The sequence below is a fragment of the Stegastes partitus genome, unplaced genomic scaffold (genome assembly GCF_000690725.1).
Source record: "Stegastes partitus isolate 25-593 unplaced genomic scaffold, Stegastes_partitus-1.0.2 Scaffold618, whole genome shotgun sequence".
Lineage (NCBI taxonomy): Eukaryota > Metazoa > Chordata > Actinopteri > Pomacentridae > Stegastes > Stegastes partitus.
In genome coordinates, this window is record NW_007578349.1 from 310598 (window position 1) to 326987 (window position 16390).

A 16390-nucleotide genomic window follows, 5' to 3' on the forward strand; every position below is an offset into this window, starting at 1 on the left:
GGACCCTTGATTGACAAGTCACTGTGTAGCAAATTCTGTTATAGCAGGAAATGATCCACACATATGGACAGCAGAATACATAGAGCGTTCCCTAAGAAACGATATAAAGACGACGAACTGTAGTGGCGAACACGTACAGCCGAGGCTCACAAGAGAAGAGTCACTTATTCATCTCCCCTCTCATTATCTGTTTTCCATCCAGATGATCACCTGCCACCGCTTCCATCATTTCGTGTTTACGTCCTCCCTCTCTTTTGTAATCACTTTAGCTCCTCTCTGTGTTTGCGCTCATCTTTCTGCCGAGTCTCTAACTCGCTCTTTCTTTTTCCTCGATCCACCTTCTCCCACTCTACCGTAATCACTTTACCTTCTCTCCCTTTATGATTCTGTTCCGCTCCTATAGAAGGTTTCCAAGGTCACCTCTCCCCCCGTTTCTTTTCTTTCTTCGCTCGCCTTTTGTTCGGTAATAAAGTAACAGCAAAAGAACGACTGGTGTTACAATAGACACGGTCTTTGTTGTGTTTTTTGTTTTTTTTGTGTTGTTTTTTTTAGGCGCATGTATGTTTTGTTTGTTCCTGATAGTTAGGTAGGGTTATCTCCTCCGTCGGTCACGCACGACACTGCAACATCTCGCAAATACGCACACGAAAAGATACATACACAGTCCCCGCACCAGCTCAAGCCCCTCTCCCTTCTATCTGTCGCCATGTCGGCATGATTACCACGGTATTTAACCGCTGCTCAATCACCATGGCGACAACTTTCCTTTCTCTCACATCTAATTTGCTCGTCGCCCTTGCTGCAGCATCAACCGTAGAGAATTCACGTGTAGTCATCTCCAGAGTTCTGTCATTGTCATGGTAACCGCACTGCTTTGTCAGTGTTCCGTTGTCATGGAGGCGAGGTTACTGTCATGGCGACCCATTTCTTCCAGCACGGCGGCCAGTTCGTTTAGGTCTCCGTCTGGGAAGTGCTGGGCCTCCCAGAGATCCAGGATCACGCCCGTCGGACTGGACTTAGTGGCGAAGTAGTTCAGATACCTGGAAGAAAAAAGAAAAAAAATTGAAATATTACGCAAAAGATACACTTTTTCGCATTGACAGTATCAGACAGAAACATTATACTGGACACGCAGGCAACAAATCAAAAGCAAAGCCAGATCGCAAGACATATTATACAACACGCAAACTATTTAAGATTGCATTTCAACTTTTTCAGTTTATTTGGGAAGTTTGATGTGATGTCACTCCGTTTGAAAAACCTCCAGGCAAAGTCTTTTTTTTAATAAAATCTGTTTCGAAGTCAAACTGGAAATGTGCGATATGTAATCGATGTGCCAAAAAAGAAAATAACATTCTGAGAAGGATGAAAATGTACCATTTCCTCCCATAATGCACTGCAAAGGTGACAAATTACTGCTCTCTTCAAGATACTGAATTATAGTCTTTAACTTTGGTTGTGCTGAAAAGTATTGAAAGCACTTGATAGCAGACAATAAAAGCAAAGACAGGCAGAAAAGGAGCTAAGCATAAAGAAACATCCTTGACGAAAGACCTCAACACCACGAATGTAACGTGTGAGGACATTCAGCCTAAAAGAAGAGAGAACTCGCCATTCTGAGTGTTCAGTTTAAATCTTATTAAACAAACAAGAAAAATATTGTTGCATGTGAGCAGGACAACGTGGCAGCAACTTAACAGTGCTGGTAAGTCGTCCAGCCTCCGAGAGTCAAGTACACAATGGCTGCAGAGGGAAAGTCTGACACTGAGCCATCCGCGACAAAGATCTCACTGTTGCTTTGAAGTCCAAAACCCATCAGATTTGAGTCCCATGGGGGGTAAAAACTGAGACTTTCTGTTCCTCCGTAAATCCTGTGATTGTACCGTTGGCACACTCTGATACTGTTTAAATACAACCACAGCCATGCATATCTCCTCTCCGCTCCTATCTGTCAGTTTCTCCTCCCACAGATTTTTTTTTCTTCTCACATTTTCTCCCATTCAAAACATCTAATAGAAGTATTTTCATTACATTCATTCTCACTTTGTTTCATTCTGTCTCGCTCTCTGTGTCAGACTCCATCTGTCTGCAGCGCGCGATAAGAAGCATCCTGCTGTTAAGTGAACTCAGCAGCTGAGATTGACCTTTTATATGTGTGTGTCTGTGTGTGTGTGTGTGTGTGTGTGTGTGCTGTTCCACCATTTCCTTCAGAGCCGCGTCGGTACAATGCACCAAAAAGTTCACAATAACAGCTCCGGTTTCATTGTTTGTATATACATGAGACAGTTGTGTGAGTGAAAGACGGCTGGGACAGCGAAGCATGACTCACACTTTGAAGTCAAACAGATGTGATGTGGAAGCTACGAGAGCAGAAGGATAAAAGGTGGTGTTTCCTTGTTAGGGCATTTTTTATCATGGTCCATTTTTTCGAAGAGTACCTTTTAGCAGAAATGTGGAAGTAAACAACAATTTGGCTAGCTGTTCACCCACTGATCAGGAATATTCGGTGCCCACATCAACAGACTGCTTCATGAGCTGGCTGCCTGGTGGGACAATGATGCGCACTTGTGCCCAATTATCCTCTCAATATCTGGCTCTGCTTCGGTAGCTGCTGGTAAATGAACCTCCAGACTGAATCACTGAGACACACACATCTGCGGATGGAGATACTAAGGATGTTACCTGTGAGTCAAACGGAAAGCAGCGCTTGATTTACTCCACAGGGAGTCTAAAATGTATTAAAAACGAGTAACCAGATTCTTTTTTTTTTTTGTACATGTGTATGTCACCATAACAAAAGACGATCACATGCACTTAATGCGATTGAACTGTCAATTATGCCTCTGAGGGATTTCTTTTCTTTAATCTTTGTAACCTAACTAGAACTTAAGAGGACATATAAAACTGCACTTCAATTGAGCTGCACCATCTGATTTTGTTCTGTTTTGATTATTATCCTTCCAGGAATTCTATTTCTGTATTTGACAACCATAAGACATAATTATTACAATGACAGACAGACATTTAACAGCAAATTGCTCCCCAACGACATCACGAGAACCAACAAAATTTGTCCCACACCTCATATCGCCTGTTTTTGTGCACCAGACCTTTTCTGTGAGTGATCTCTGGGCAGCAGCCTGTACCTTCGTCCTGAAGGCACCGGCTTGTATTCCCCAGAGTGACCACTGAAGCTTACCTGCTCTTTCCTCACCACTCAGAACTCACGAAAGCAGCGTCACACTGCGTTGTCCTTGACCCACAATCTCGCTAGACGTACTAACAACCCCATTGAGTTTGTTCTTATTAAGTACAGATAGTGAAAAACACCAAGAAATGAATGTTCTCCACAAGTGAACGGTGAAAGAAACCCAGCGTGAGTCTATTCAATCTCGAGTGTCGAAGCTTCCGTGCGACGTGTAATCATTATATCGCCCCGCTGTAGACGACACGTACGTCTAAATTCTATAACAAATTCACATTAATTACTGCCCCCAGACGTTTACATTCATCTCCAGCTTCAGTACAGTCACCATTAATAGCCACTTGTTGGCGTTTCTTCCTGCCTGCTCTGAAATCAAAGATCATTTCCTCGTCTTAATCAAGCAGGACTTGAATCACGTCTTGAGTCACAGGCACTGAGTCACTTCTTCTTTTTTCTGCTGTGAGGTGAGGCAGGTCCTATCCTGTTTGACGATTTAGACCAGGCACATGAAATAACTTTGGTTGTCACCTGTCAAGGTTGAGTTTGTGGGCCAGCATCCTCCAGTCGTTGCCTCTGGTCTGCGGTGCATCCAGGCTGCCACACAACTTCTGTCGGATGGATAAAGGAATGCGGAAGGCATTGGGCCCAACTAGGGTTGTGATATTGCTGGCGGGGTCCATCAGGGACGTGTCTATGCTCTGGACCTCCTGGAGAGACGGGGAAAGGCTGGTCAGTTGGATAAAGCAGGTATGTTAACTTTTTTAAAAATTTAATTCATTAAAAAAGGTTTCTGCATATATAGATATATATATATATGGGGTCGCCCTATATATTGTATATTTTAAATCCCCCAAAAAAGGTCAAATGTGAATCATAACATGCATACATGTGGCAACAATTGGAGACTTAAATCCATCATGTTTCTATTTCAAACATCCTCTTGGCAAAGATTCTGCACGTCTGTCTCTCTGCTGTTTGCCTTCGGTGTGACCAATTACACATGAGCCTCCTAATTAATACAAGAGTGAAACAAACACAAAAATCTGCTCCCGAGCACTCGCTCGCTCTCTCCTCTCGCTGTCGATCTTGCATCTTTGTAAACCTTCATCCCATTAATCTGCCACTCCTGGGTTGAAAGGAGGCAGCAGTCTAACGAATGTGGCTTGGCAGAAGGAAACAACAACTGCCACTGTTGATGTGAATGATTACTATTTACTGCATCTACTTAGCCCCAATTTATAGCAGAAAGCTCTCTGCCGTTGAAGACGGAGTGACTGATGCGAAGGGACATCTCCGTCTCTCTCTTGAAATAATAAATGCTTTAAAGCTGCTTTACATTCCCTTGTTCAACACGCACGACGCTGGTTGACAGTCGACAACGTTTTAGTTTAAACACGACGCGCAGAAAGAGAATCACACAGTTGTACTTTAGATATCAGCGCTGTGAAAAAGTATTAAATCCCCTCAGGAGTTTGTCTATTTTTGTATGTATCTCATATTAAACTGTGTCAGATCTTCAAACAAGATCTAACATGAAACAAAGGCAATGCAAGTAAACAAAAAAATACAAGTTTTAAATAATAATTGTATGCATTAAAGCAAAACTACTAGTTAACATCAGCTGGGCCTGTATGAAAACACACCCTTAGTTACTGAACTTGCAGCTGGACAGGACACACTGAGGCCTGATCACCACCAAATTGTCCCATTTTCAGAAGCATTAAGTTGGCAAAACGTATCACCAGTTGCACAGTGTTTCTAATTCAAAGCAGCAGTGAGGAAGACAGTGATTGAAATCAACTCTGGGGAGGGTTACAAAGCTATTCTAAGGCTCTAAGACGCAACAGATCCACAGTCTTCTCGGAGAAAACGTGCAACAATAATAGTGAACCTCCCCAGAAGTGGTCGACCTTCCGAAGTTTCTTCAAGAGCACGGTTACAACTCATCCATGAAGGCCGTGGAAACTCATTAAAGAAAACGCAGCTCTCTCTCATCTCAGTTAGGCTCTATCCAAAAGACTGTGGGGCAAAAATGGCATTCATGGGAAAGTGGTGCAGCTAGAACCCAGAGAAACAATAAGAACCTTCTGACTTTTTCTACAACACACTTTGATAACCCTCAGACCTTTTGGGGGAATGTTTTATGTAGTGAGTAAAATGTTTGGAAGACAAGAGTCCCGTTATATCTTCTGTAAAACAAACAAAGACGTTGTGGTTTAGTCAAAGTCTGAACCCGAACCCCTAAGATGCAGTGGAGGGAACTTAAAGGAGCAGTTCATGCTCACAAATCTACAACATGGCTGCACTACAGCAGCTCCACACAAGAGAACGGTCTCAGGTATTGCTGGACTATTTTTTCACATTGGTGAGTTAGGCAACTTTAGAATAACGTCCCAATAACATATATAATCTATTAACTGATACTTAACAAGTCATTAGTAAGTAATTCACTGATGGCTTGTTCATGATCTATGACTGGTTTATAAGGTATGGCTGTAAATCATTAATATACAGTTAGCAAGTCATTTATAACTCACTAACTAACAGTTTGTAAATGGTTTATTAACTATCTATAAGGCATCGTTATAAATCATCAACAAACTATTAACAAGCACTTAACAAGTGGTTAACAACTCACTAATTAACAGTTTACAAATGATCTATTAACTAGTTATAACGGATAGTTATTAAGTGTTAAGTGTTACCCCTTTTTGCTTTAAAAAATACAATTATGATTAATATTAACTTGGGTTTTGTGTTTACCCACATTGTTTCTGTTTTATGTTAAATATAGTCTGAAGATCCGGCACAGTTTAGTGTGAGATAAAAACAAAAATAAAAGAATGCAGGAGGGGATTGTATGCTTTTCTCACAGCACTGCACTTGTCAAGCATCTAATATGATCACAGGGGCTGATCTGTAGGAGCAGGTATGAGCTGTTTGGAATATATACCAACTCACCATTTATTAAAGTATTGAATGCTGTGATATAACTTGTTGCAGCTCCGTCACTCCAACAGGCTGTTTATGAAGTTGAGCAGTAAATATTGTCATGCTGGAGAAAGGCACATTTTGGCCGTGCTTTCTTTTATTCTTTCCACGCATCTCTGCTGGTTTAATAACTGAATCCAAAAAGACACGAAGGCAAATCCCTGCAGCAGCTTTAATTGGCTACATTGGAATTTAGTACTCTGAACTATTTTAGTATTTTTTTTCATTTGAGGTCAAAAGAAAAGTAGGCTAATTGTCTGCGAATGTAAACAGGAAATCATGTGCACCACTGTGAGTGCTTATCACACATATATTAAAGACACATCAGTATTTGTGTGTGGACTAATGGGTAACACAAAAATGCACCACAAAACGCTGTGAGAAGGCTCGGATAGGACGTCTCTTTTTACTTGAGAGAACAGTTCATAAAAAAAATCTCATCAAAGTCTTGTGTTTGTGGAATAAAATGAATTTCAGCTACTACAATTTAATCAGTTCCTGCAAATAATGATATCAGTAAAAGTCTCCAAAGTCAGGATGACTTAACGGTGATGTCAGGATGGCAGGGGGCAAAGTCGAGCAGAGCTTCTGTATTGAATGTAGGCAACGTGCTCGGATAAGCGGCGGAGAAAGATGGCAATCTTTTAATCACTTTAATGTTAAAATATTCTCCACATTTTGTCAGGGTCAATCAGTTCTGTTAACTGGAGATACCTAGAAGCTATTATAAACTCAAACTTTACAACAAGTTTTTTTCTCTCAGGTCTCACACTTTGACTGTTGCTCTCATGTTGGTCAGTGATCTGTTCTGAAGAGCATAAAACAGTCGGCGTTAAGTCTCCTTGCTGCTCTGAATGCTTTTCTACAACCGATGGAGAAAAAAAATAATTCCTGCATCTCTTTTTATAAACTTAGATGGTCATACACGGGTTAAAAAATTCTAAAGTACAATGCTATTACCCCTGGCCACCGCGGGAGAATTCAAACTGCAACATGCCAAAAGAACCGTCTGACCTCCGACCGGAGCTGTTCACACACAGACACGCACACATTTCCAGTGACTTTGTGGTTACATGGCCGAGCAAAATCAAAGACAAGTTATTCCACTCGTGTTATCTGACCTCTCGCCCGACTATGAATGATTGAACAGAGTCACAGAACCATAGCAGGAACCCTGACTGTCTGACAGATAGAGAGAAACTTAGTGACTTTAGGACCTTTGGTGCAGGAATGTAGAAGTTAGAAGAAGGTTGTAAAAGGAATCCCTCTCTCTCTCTCTCTCTCTCTCTCTCTCTCTCTCTGCTGGTTTTATTATATATAATGCTATTTTGCCTCGGGCCCTTGAGAGTTAAAGTTGTGTTCTGCGTTTATCTCAGACATAAAAGCAGCATAATCATCGTGTCGTAGCGTTTTGGTGCGTGCATTAAAACAAACTTGCCTCCTCCAATGTGTTGCTGAGCTGAAAGATCTGTCCTTCTCCTTCTACCTGCCGTACGCACAGTTTGCAGCTGATCTCTGTGGTGGCGGCGCTCAGTCTCTCCAGGGTGAAGGTACAGTGGAGACTTCTCTGACTGCCGCTCCACACCTGGTAGAACGGGATCTCCTGTAGAGGCAGCACAAATGTTAAAATATGCATGTTGTCAGGCAGGTAACCTGATGGATTAAATACGGTCCAATCGTGACTATGATGCTGTCAAAACATGGATGACTGCACCACAAAAACTATGAAATTTGTTGCCAAGCTTAATATCTTAATCTTGTAAACACTTGAGGTGCTTAGTGAGTTTAGTTACTAGCTTTTAGTACTGATGAGAAGTGACTAATTGTGCAGGTATTTCACTCTGTTGTAGAGTTTAATGCACAAAACAGGAGTAACTACGGAAGCCGAGAGCGGTCGTTTTCCGCAACTGTTCTTTCTTCGCCGTTTTTTTAACGAGAAAATTAACTCGTTATCTCGGGATAACAAGAAATAAAAAAAGATAATTGGTGTTTGTGTTTGCCCAGGGACCTCCCACACACCTGGGATTCCATCCTCAGTCACCAGCGGGGGGCCGGAGGACAGACGAGACCGGGCACGAGCGCTTCATTGTAAGTTGTCGTGCCCGGTCAGCTGTTCTCATGACACGTCATGTCGGAGTTCCCGGTCAGCTGTCTATATAAGATACGTCACACCAGGAAGTCTGACAACTTCTGATGAAGGCTGAAGTGACAGCCGAAACTGTCAACGGGATAATTATCTCGTTATCTTGAGAAAATGCCGCTTAAAAAAATGTGCGGCCATGACCGCTCTCTGCTTCCGTAAGTAACACTGAGCCTTTCCTTTTGTCTTCATATGGATGAATATATGTTTGCTGCACTGTGCATACACGAAGAGTTGCAAAAACAGATAACTCACAAACCTTCAGAAAACCCACTTTTCCATCGTCTACCTGAGACAACATCAAACTTAACTTATCTCTATTTTTATCATTTCTACTGAGTCAAATCCACTCAGCTTCAGTTTGATTGATATTATCTCAAACAAACAACAAGTTTTCTGAAAATCTACAAAAATGGAGTTATCTGTTTTTGCAAATCAACTCTTCATACTCTATATGCGACCTTGTTAGATGTCTAAGTGTACGCGCACTCACCTGATATTTTGCGATGAGTTTGCTCTTCCAGTGTGTGTGTGGCACGTCGTGGATCGACAGTCTCAGATTATGTGTGCTGTCTTTAAAGTTCAGAGTCTTTGGCTCATCCAGAAGCTTCCCTCCCATCTGCGTCTCCATCTGAAGAACCTCCTGCACAAAAGCCCACATAAAGAAATAACTCCTTCAGATTTCCTCTGCAAGTTTGCTTCTGCTTAATCTCGCTCACTGAACCATTTACTTTTTATACATTGGAGATTGTAAGAAAGCCTTTTATTTATCTTGCGTAATTACAGCAGACAATGCACCATAAAACTCTTGGAACACATGAAAGTTTTCGCCGAGATAACATCGCACTTCTCCATAGTTGTATTCCCTGGATTTTAGCGACGCTTAGCTCTGCTGACTGCGCCGAAGTGAAAAGACGCATTAAGAAGCTCAATAGAAACCTTGATTAATGATGCGCCGCCAGTCGACGGAGTGCTGTTGTGAGATATAAAGAAAATTACGCATATCTTTAACACGAGACAGTAAAATAAATAACTTCTATTATTACTAAAAGATGACCTCAATGACTTATGGAAATAACACGGCGAAAATTGAAGTTATTTAATTTTTGTCCTTCTCTCTTTGCCAACAGTTTTAAAGGACACGGTTACTACCATCACACTGGATTCAAAGGTCATTTAATGCATTTATTGTAGGATTTTGTTGTAATTTAGTATCTTAGATTTCAGGAAATTGGAAAATGTCTGTTAAGGAAAGACAGCAGCACGTTTTACTCTGCCGTGCTGCGGTTGTTTCAATAATATATTGCGTACACAATTCTGTGGGGATTTTTGTTCATCCTTTTTAAAAATGATGCCTCTATATCAACTAGGCCCACATCAAGAGAGCGCTGAGAATGTGTGTGTACCGTACAAACCTTACAGCGAGCATAACCGTCGACGCACATGCTGATTACACGTCTAAATGTGCATTTGAATACACACAAGTGATCAGAACACACACAACACTCAGTTGTAGTAAGTCATCAGTATGGCTTCTGATGCCTCCTACAAGCTTTTCAAAATAATCAATTCCTCCTTCCCCTTCCACTTCATACGTGGCGGCACTACAGTGGATACACAGCGCAACACTTTCCCCTGTGAAACGCCGACCGATCAATTATACTACACAAAGTCTCCATCATTAAAAAACTCACCTCTGAACTTTGTTTTCAAGCTACAACTCGCGCGTCTGAGCCGGTCTAACTGAATGTGTGTTTGTTTGTGGGAGAGCGCGTGTGGCTGTGTGCCGCGCTGACACTTGACTTATCACTGCATGCATAAATTACCAATGTTAATCTCCTGTATCAGATGGTCCCTTCAGTGCTTTGAATTTGTTTAAATTCCAAAGCGTTGCTATTTTGACATTGCTTGACCCTGTTTTGTTTACTGATTCTCAGCTCATTGCCAGAAGACTAGAGGTGAAGAAACTTCTCTCTGTTTATGACTCCATTCGGCTCTTTCTGTTCAGGCTCCAGTGTATTTTATTTCAAATGCAAATCAACAGGGATGTGTTTTAGTATGGGTGGTCCAAGAGAGAAAACAAAATCCCTCACAGGACTGAAAAAATCACAGAAATTCGCTCAGGCTGAAACATCACACTCTCTCGCTGTTAGTTAAAGCGTTTGGAAAGCTGTGCAAACTGTAGATCCATCCATATAGTCCATGTCTTAGCATTTAGCATTTGTATTGGATTCAGGATTTATTTCTTTACTTCACCTTGAGTGCATCTTGAGTGTCATCCAGACAGTAGACCCTGATGTGATAGTCCAACGTCGTACAGGACACGGGCCCAAAAACAGCCAGTTTGAGCCTCTTGGCGGCTGCTTTGCCCATCGACTGACCCACCAGGCAGTAAGTCCCCAGAGTCTCTGTCAGAATGTGACACGCCTCCAGGTCCATCTGCACGTAGCAGGGGGTGGTGAAGTTCTCCTCTCCCACTACGACCACATCCTGTAGGAAACACACAGTTTATGTAGGCAGAGTGTCGTGCTGGGTCGCAGAGTACAGTTTACAATGAGCGGCTGAAACTAGCATTTTGTAAGAGTTCGCATTCTGTCGCTGCGATTCCCACGTGAGCCTCATCTCAACAGAAAACCCAGCTTTACTTAAGACAGACTGCTTTCAAACCCTAACTTGATGATAACGTGCAGCTGTCAAATAAACTCGAGTCATCCTCCATGTGTTTCCCAGGCATTCATCACCATATATTTTAAAATGCAGGGTTAAAAACAAACACTGTGCGTGACAACAGCAATTCCACTATAAAAACAGGGAAATTTAAATTATTCTGATTTTACAAAGTGACCCACAGTCCAGTTAATTTAGTTTTTTTTCCCCCTCTATTTGGGACCGGCCCTTATTTGTTCACACTATTGGTAAAACCTGGCTGTTATTTGAATATGGGCTTTATCTGAGCATTCGCGGGCATTAAGCCACAGTTTGTCTGTTAGCATAACACAACTGAACCTGCATTTGGAGCCATTTTCCCCCCGAATGCAAACAGCCCGTGAGTAAGCAAGGTTGTGGTTTATGCCAGATGTATTTCATTGCAATAAACATGTATTTTTCAGCGTTACTCACGTCCTCCGCGAGCTACACAGAATTATATTCAAGCAAAAAAGCCCAACGGTAAATGTTGACTTTTTTTTGCTTGTGGCGCATTTTTAATAAAACAATAAACAGCGTGAATCTCCTCCAGGCGGTCTGCTAATTCATTTCAGAAAGCCATTTACAGGACGTTTGATTCAACAGATTGCGAATATATTTATGTTCCAACACCGAGCCGAAACGTAAATGCATGTCTGGTTGTACATATGACATCTGAAAGTAAATCAAGGTGTTCATTAGGGGAATGATGACACTTGTTCCGAGCTGTTGTCTGTGAAGTGTGTCCAATCCCACTATGATTATCTGCTGGCTGTTGCTCATGTCATCTCTACAGCTCTCTGTCACAGCCTGACTTATGGTAAATCCATACGGCTCTTTGGATCGAGGGAGGGGGGGGATGCACAGGCTCGCTGCGATCTTTTCATACGACTACTGAATCTTCAATTAGTCGTGCAGATATCCATGTTTGCGCGCGCGTGACTTTGTGGATGACAACGTACTGCAGAATGGATATGTTCTCCACGCACATGTGTGATACAAATATTGAGTTTCGAATCGCAGTTCATGCGGAGTTGTGTTGCTACAGATGAGCTGAATCAATACAAAGAGGTAGGAAAGCAATATGGTATGAATCTGTTATTACTGGTAATCACAACCGTGGCTGCTCCCCCCTGATATGAGGGGAATTCAATTACCTTTCCTCTCCCTGTTTTGGGGAAAACTTTCTGATGGGAAATGGATGTTCTACTGCAATAAGAGAAAAACAAATCGACTTCCTGATGAAATTCCACTTTTCATTTTTCTCGTCTTTACCCACTCTGCATCTCTTTCTCTCTCTCCGTCTCTCACTCACACACACACACACACACACACAAAGACCCACACAGAATCTTATGCATGGCTAATTGTGCAGAGACATTGTGTTGAGCTGTGATAAGCAACAGAAGACAGCATACGGGGGCCTTGTAGACACAGTGATGCTGCAAGACAGCCTTATCACCCACACCCACACACAAGGGTGCACACATGCACGCACAAACACACACACGCAAGCGCGGCCGTACGCGCGCACGCACGCACGCACGCACGCACGCACGCACGCACACACACACACACGCAAAACAGATTGCTGAGGTAGAGACTTCACGCTGAGAAACACAGGAGGAGGGAGAAAGAGAAGGGAAGGAGAGAAAAAAGGAGGGATGGAAACATAAGAAGAAAGATGAGAGAAGAGGAGGATGGCAGGAGCATAACAAATTGCTTCTGATAGGAGTCTTCAACCCCCTGCTTGTCTACTAGCCTGTAGGCACTTTCTGTTTACCAAATTTTCTCTCCTTTTCTTTCTTTTCCCCTCCCTCCTTCCCCGCATACACAGTGTGAATGTGCAATTCAGGCTAGCCTCCGCTATGTGTGCATGTAATCTCAGTGTGTACTGTATACATGACTGCGGAGTAATCATTCGGCTACGACTGCGTGCAAGTGTGTCATTATTTTGTGTACTTATTCACACACTTCTTTATCTTTGGATTATTTAGCCGCAATGTGTACATGTTTGTGTATCTAGCTGTATGTTAAATTCATATTTGTCTCTATTTGTTGGCAACAAGGTGACAGCTATTCTCTCTGGGGGGGAGAATACAGGAATTCCAAAGCTGTATATTAAAACTCTGTAAAAGCAATATATGCATTACACACACAGACAGACGCTGAATGCTCACCTCCCATTCTCCCATGGCCAGTTGGTTCTTTAGCTGTATGAGCCAGTCCTCCTGCACATTGTCAGCGCAGTGGTGGATGGTGAGGATCACCGGTCTTGTCAGCAGGGCTCCAGGAGGTCCACAGCTCACTACTGGGCTCAGCACTGTCTGGATGTCCTCTACCGGGGGTCTGAGAAGACAGATAAGGCCGAGGTGAAATGATGGAAAAGACTGACAGTGACAGGATGCTCTGTTGGATTCCAGATAGCGAGAGTTTCGGCTGCAGACAGCTCTATTGGAGCCACTTCTGCTGTGTGTGTGTGTGTGTGTGTGTGTGTGTTAGGATTGTCACACTCTTCATACAACAGCCCAAAAAGTATTTGGACAGTTAAATTATCAGCAAACTGACACGAGGAAACTGGAAGCTTTTCTAGCTGAAACACTGAATAAACTTTCATCACAGCTTTTACAGAAACTGGTTGACACCAAGCGAAAGGAAGGTAAACAAAATACGACTAAAACACCGCGTTTTTGTTTTTAATCTTGAGTAAAGCCACTTGGAGATGTGTCACTACTTTTTGTCTTCATTTTAAACTGTATATGTATGTGATTTTTAGGGTCCGAGNTGGAGCTATGCCATTGGCTGATTGGCAAGCCATGTGACATGTGTATTCAAATGCAAGAGAGAGTGCAGGGAAAACCATCACCAGAGTTACCCCTGGTTACACCTGCTCATGGGTCTGATCCGGTCCAGCTACCGGACCGCCCCGGATGTTCTTGATCAAGTGTGACTTTGGACATTTTGACAGTTCAACATCACAGTTTTAAACATAACTTATTGCATATATTGATTTTTGTTTTTTTAAAGTAATGTCTTTAAGATGATGTTTCAAAACTCAACTAATTCAAACTAATGTATTCATTCTGAGTCACTTTTATTAAACAGCATGTGGTCTTCAAATTACTCACAAATACAACATTTTCCCATTTAAGTCCTGTCTGGGTTTCACTTTCAGCTGGTGAGAAAATAAAGTGCACAAATGATGTGGGAACATTTGCGGCGTCTTGTCTGCTGCACCTCAGGGCTCTCAGGCACCTCCACCATGTTCAGGAGACCTGCCACCATCGTCTTTCGTTGTTGAACTTCTTTGCTGCATTCACTGAGGAAATATCGAGGGATGGGGATCTCCAGCTCGGCCTACAGAGAAAACAAAGAAGTCTGTGTCTTTAAAAAGTCACTGTCTGATTGTGATTGTGATTCTGAGGTGGACGTCAGTGTGGCGTCATGTCGATGTGACGGATGAACCTTACAGGAGTGAGCTTCAGGTCGTAGAGGACGCCATCCATGTCGTGGTACTCTGAAAACTCCTTTTCCACTATCTCATTCTTCAGCTCCAACACTCTCCCCATCACACCGTCCAGGATGCGCCGGATGAGCCGCCTCTTCTGAGGATGGACCATCAGGTCGTAGGCCTCCTGCAGCTGCCGGAGGGTTCTGACGTAGCGTACGTAGAGCGTGGCCAGACGCTGGAAGAACACAACGCGGTACTTCTCTGGACGAAGAGGCTCAGCAGGAAGCTCCTCGGCCAGCAGGCGGCTCAGCTCCAGCTGAGCATCTGCCCACAGCTGGTTGTACATCCTGTAACAGGAAAGTTGGATCGCTGCCCTGTGAGTTCATGCAGGTCACAGCTTCAGCGTAGAATAATCAGGCTTCGTGGCATTTATACATGTATTTAATAAAACCATTAAAGAGGAATGTAATGGACAAAACTCAGCTTTTCTTGTTAACTTACTGCAAATACAACACGTTGTTCATTTCAAGCCACTTCAACCAAACATACGCAGTTTATTCCATCTTCAGATCATTCCAGCGCCGACGACAGAAACTCTAGAACCATGGAAACGCTGCAACGGTTTCATGTTGGTTGTAAAAAGTCACACTCTGTAAATCCACCAGGTTCTTTGAAAAACAGACAAGAATGAAAGAAAACTATAAATGGAAGGAATCAGAGGTCTAGAAATTGGTCCTAAAAGCCTAAAAGCAGCTGCGGCCACGAGAGCTGTGATGCTTTACTAAAGCCAAGCATGAATCCTGGCGGCTTCGCTACAGGACGACGGAAGCAGCCTCTTCTCCACATTCCTGTTAAACCAGGACATGAAGCAGCCTCTTCTCCACATTCCTGTTAAACAACAGCCTCGGCTTTGCTTTCACGGCTTCAACAGCCGATTGTGTTTCATGTCAAACAAAGAAAATGAGTCTGAGTGCCCCCCGTGGATGTGGGTGCCCTCCGTGGATGTGGGCGCCCCCCCATGGATGTGGGCGCCCTGAGCATGTGTCTAGACTGCCAATGTCCAGGGCTGGCTCTGCGGTACCGTCTCTACCCGTCCGAGCCTTTAAACGGACTTTCATTGGATCACTCTACCGTTTCCAGGTCTGCCTCCGGTTGGTGTCGACGCACAATAACAATAAAAAGGACTTAAACTCACCTCTGCGACATTTTCTGAGTTTCCTGAAGCTTCAACCGAACTAAGACGGAGCATTGAGGCCTCCTGCAGTTTACACGCTGTCTCCATGGCAACAGTCAACGGGACTGTTGCCATGGAGACAGTCTGCCCTTCAGTTCATAAAGTTAGGTTCGGTCCAAATGAAACCTTCTGGTGAACAGAAAACAAGCAGCTTTTTATTTCCCATGATTCAGCTGCAGAAACAACAACAGCAGCCTGACCTTGTTTCTTCACTTCCAGACGTTTCTTGGTCATTTCAGCTGAAACGTGTTCTTCTGCTCAGAGCGGCTGAAAAGCTTCACATCAGGAACACAGCAGCTGAGTGACCAGCAGGGGGCGCCTCCTGACTCCTGACAGCCATGATAATGAAGAGCTTATGTTCAGTCTGTTAGAACCTGCTGCAGTTGGTCCGGTGAGGACACCCGGGATCTTCCTGCGTGGAGTCTCCATGTTCTCCCCGTGCAGCGTGGGTTCTCTCCGGGTTCTCCGGCTTCCTCCCACAGTCCAGAAACATGCTGAGGTTAATTGGTGATTGTAAATTGTCCGTAGGTGTGAATGTGAGTGTGCTTGGTTGTCTGTCTCTAAGTGTAGCCCTGTGATAGACTGGTTACCTGTCCAGGTGAACCTGACTTCACCCTGAGTCAGCTGGGATAGGCTCCGCCCCCCATGACCCTGGTGAGGATTAAGGTGTGGAGATGATGGATG

At 43.3% G+C, this 16390-nt stretch overlaps 1 protein-coding gene across 1 annotated transcript; it reads right to left on the reverse strand.

Moving 5' to 3' along the window:
• Window positions 1–539: 539 nt before the first annotated feature.
• Window positions 540–14818, reverse strand: LOC103362949 (netrin receptor UNC5C-like). The gene is made up of 9 exons (XM_008289492.1): window positions 14492–14818; window positions 14259–14378; window positions 13907–13971; window positions 13202–13370; window positions 10593–10826; window positions 8830–8979; window positions 7635–7799; window positions 3734–3912; window positions 540–1040 (listed from the first exon to the last, which is right to left on the reverse strand). The coding sequence occupies exons 1-9, from the start codon at window positions 14816–14818 to the stop codon at window positions 878–880; spliced, it is 1572 nt and encodes a 523-aa protein (XP_008287714.1). The 3' UTR covers window positions 540–877.
• Between the last annotated feature and the right edge of the window lie 1572 nt (window positions 14819–16390).

Coding starts and splice junctions, on each gene's coding strand:
- LOC103362949 (XM_008289492.1), bottom strand. CDS start 14,818: ATGTACAACCAGCTGTGGGCAGATGCTCAGCTGGAGCTGAGCCGCCTG. Junction 7,800..8,829: donor AACTCATCGCAAAATATCAG/GTGAGTGCGCGT, acceptor CTGCCTCTACAG/GAGATCCCGTTCTACCAGGT. Junction 1,041..3,733: donor CACAAACTCAACCTTGACAG/GTGACAACCAAA, acceptor TTTTTCTTCCAG/GTATCTGAACTACTTCGCCA.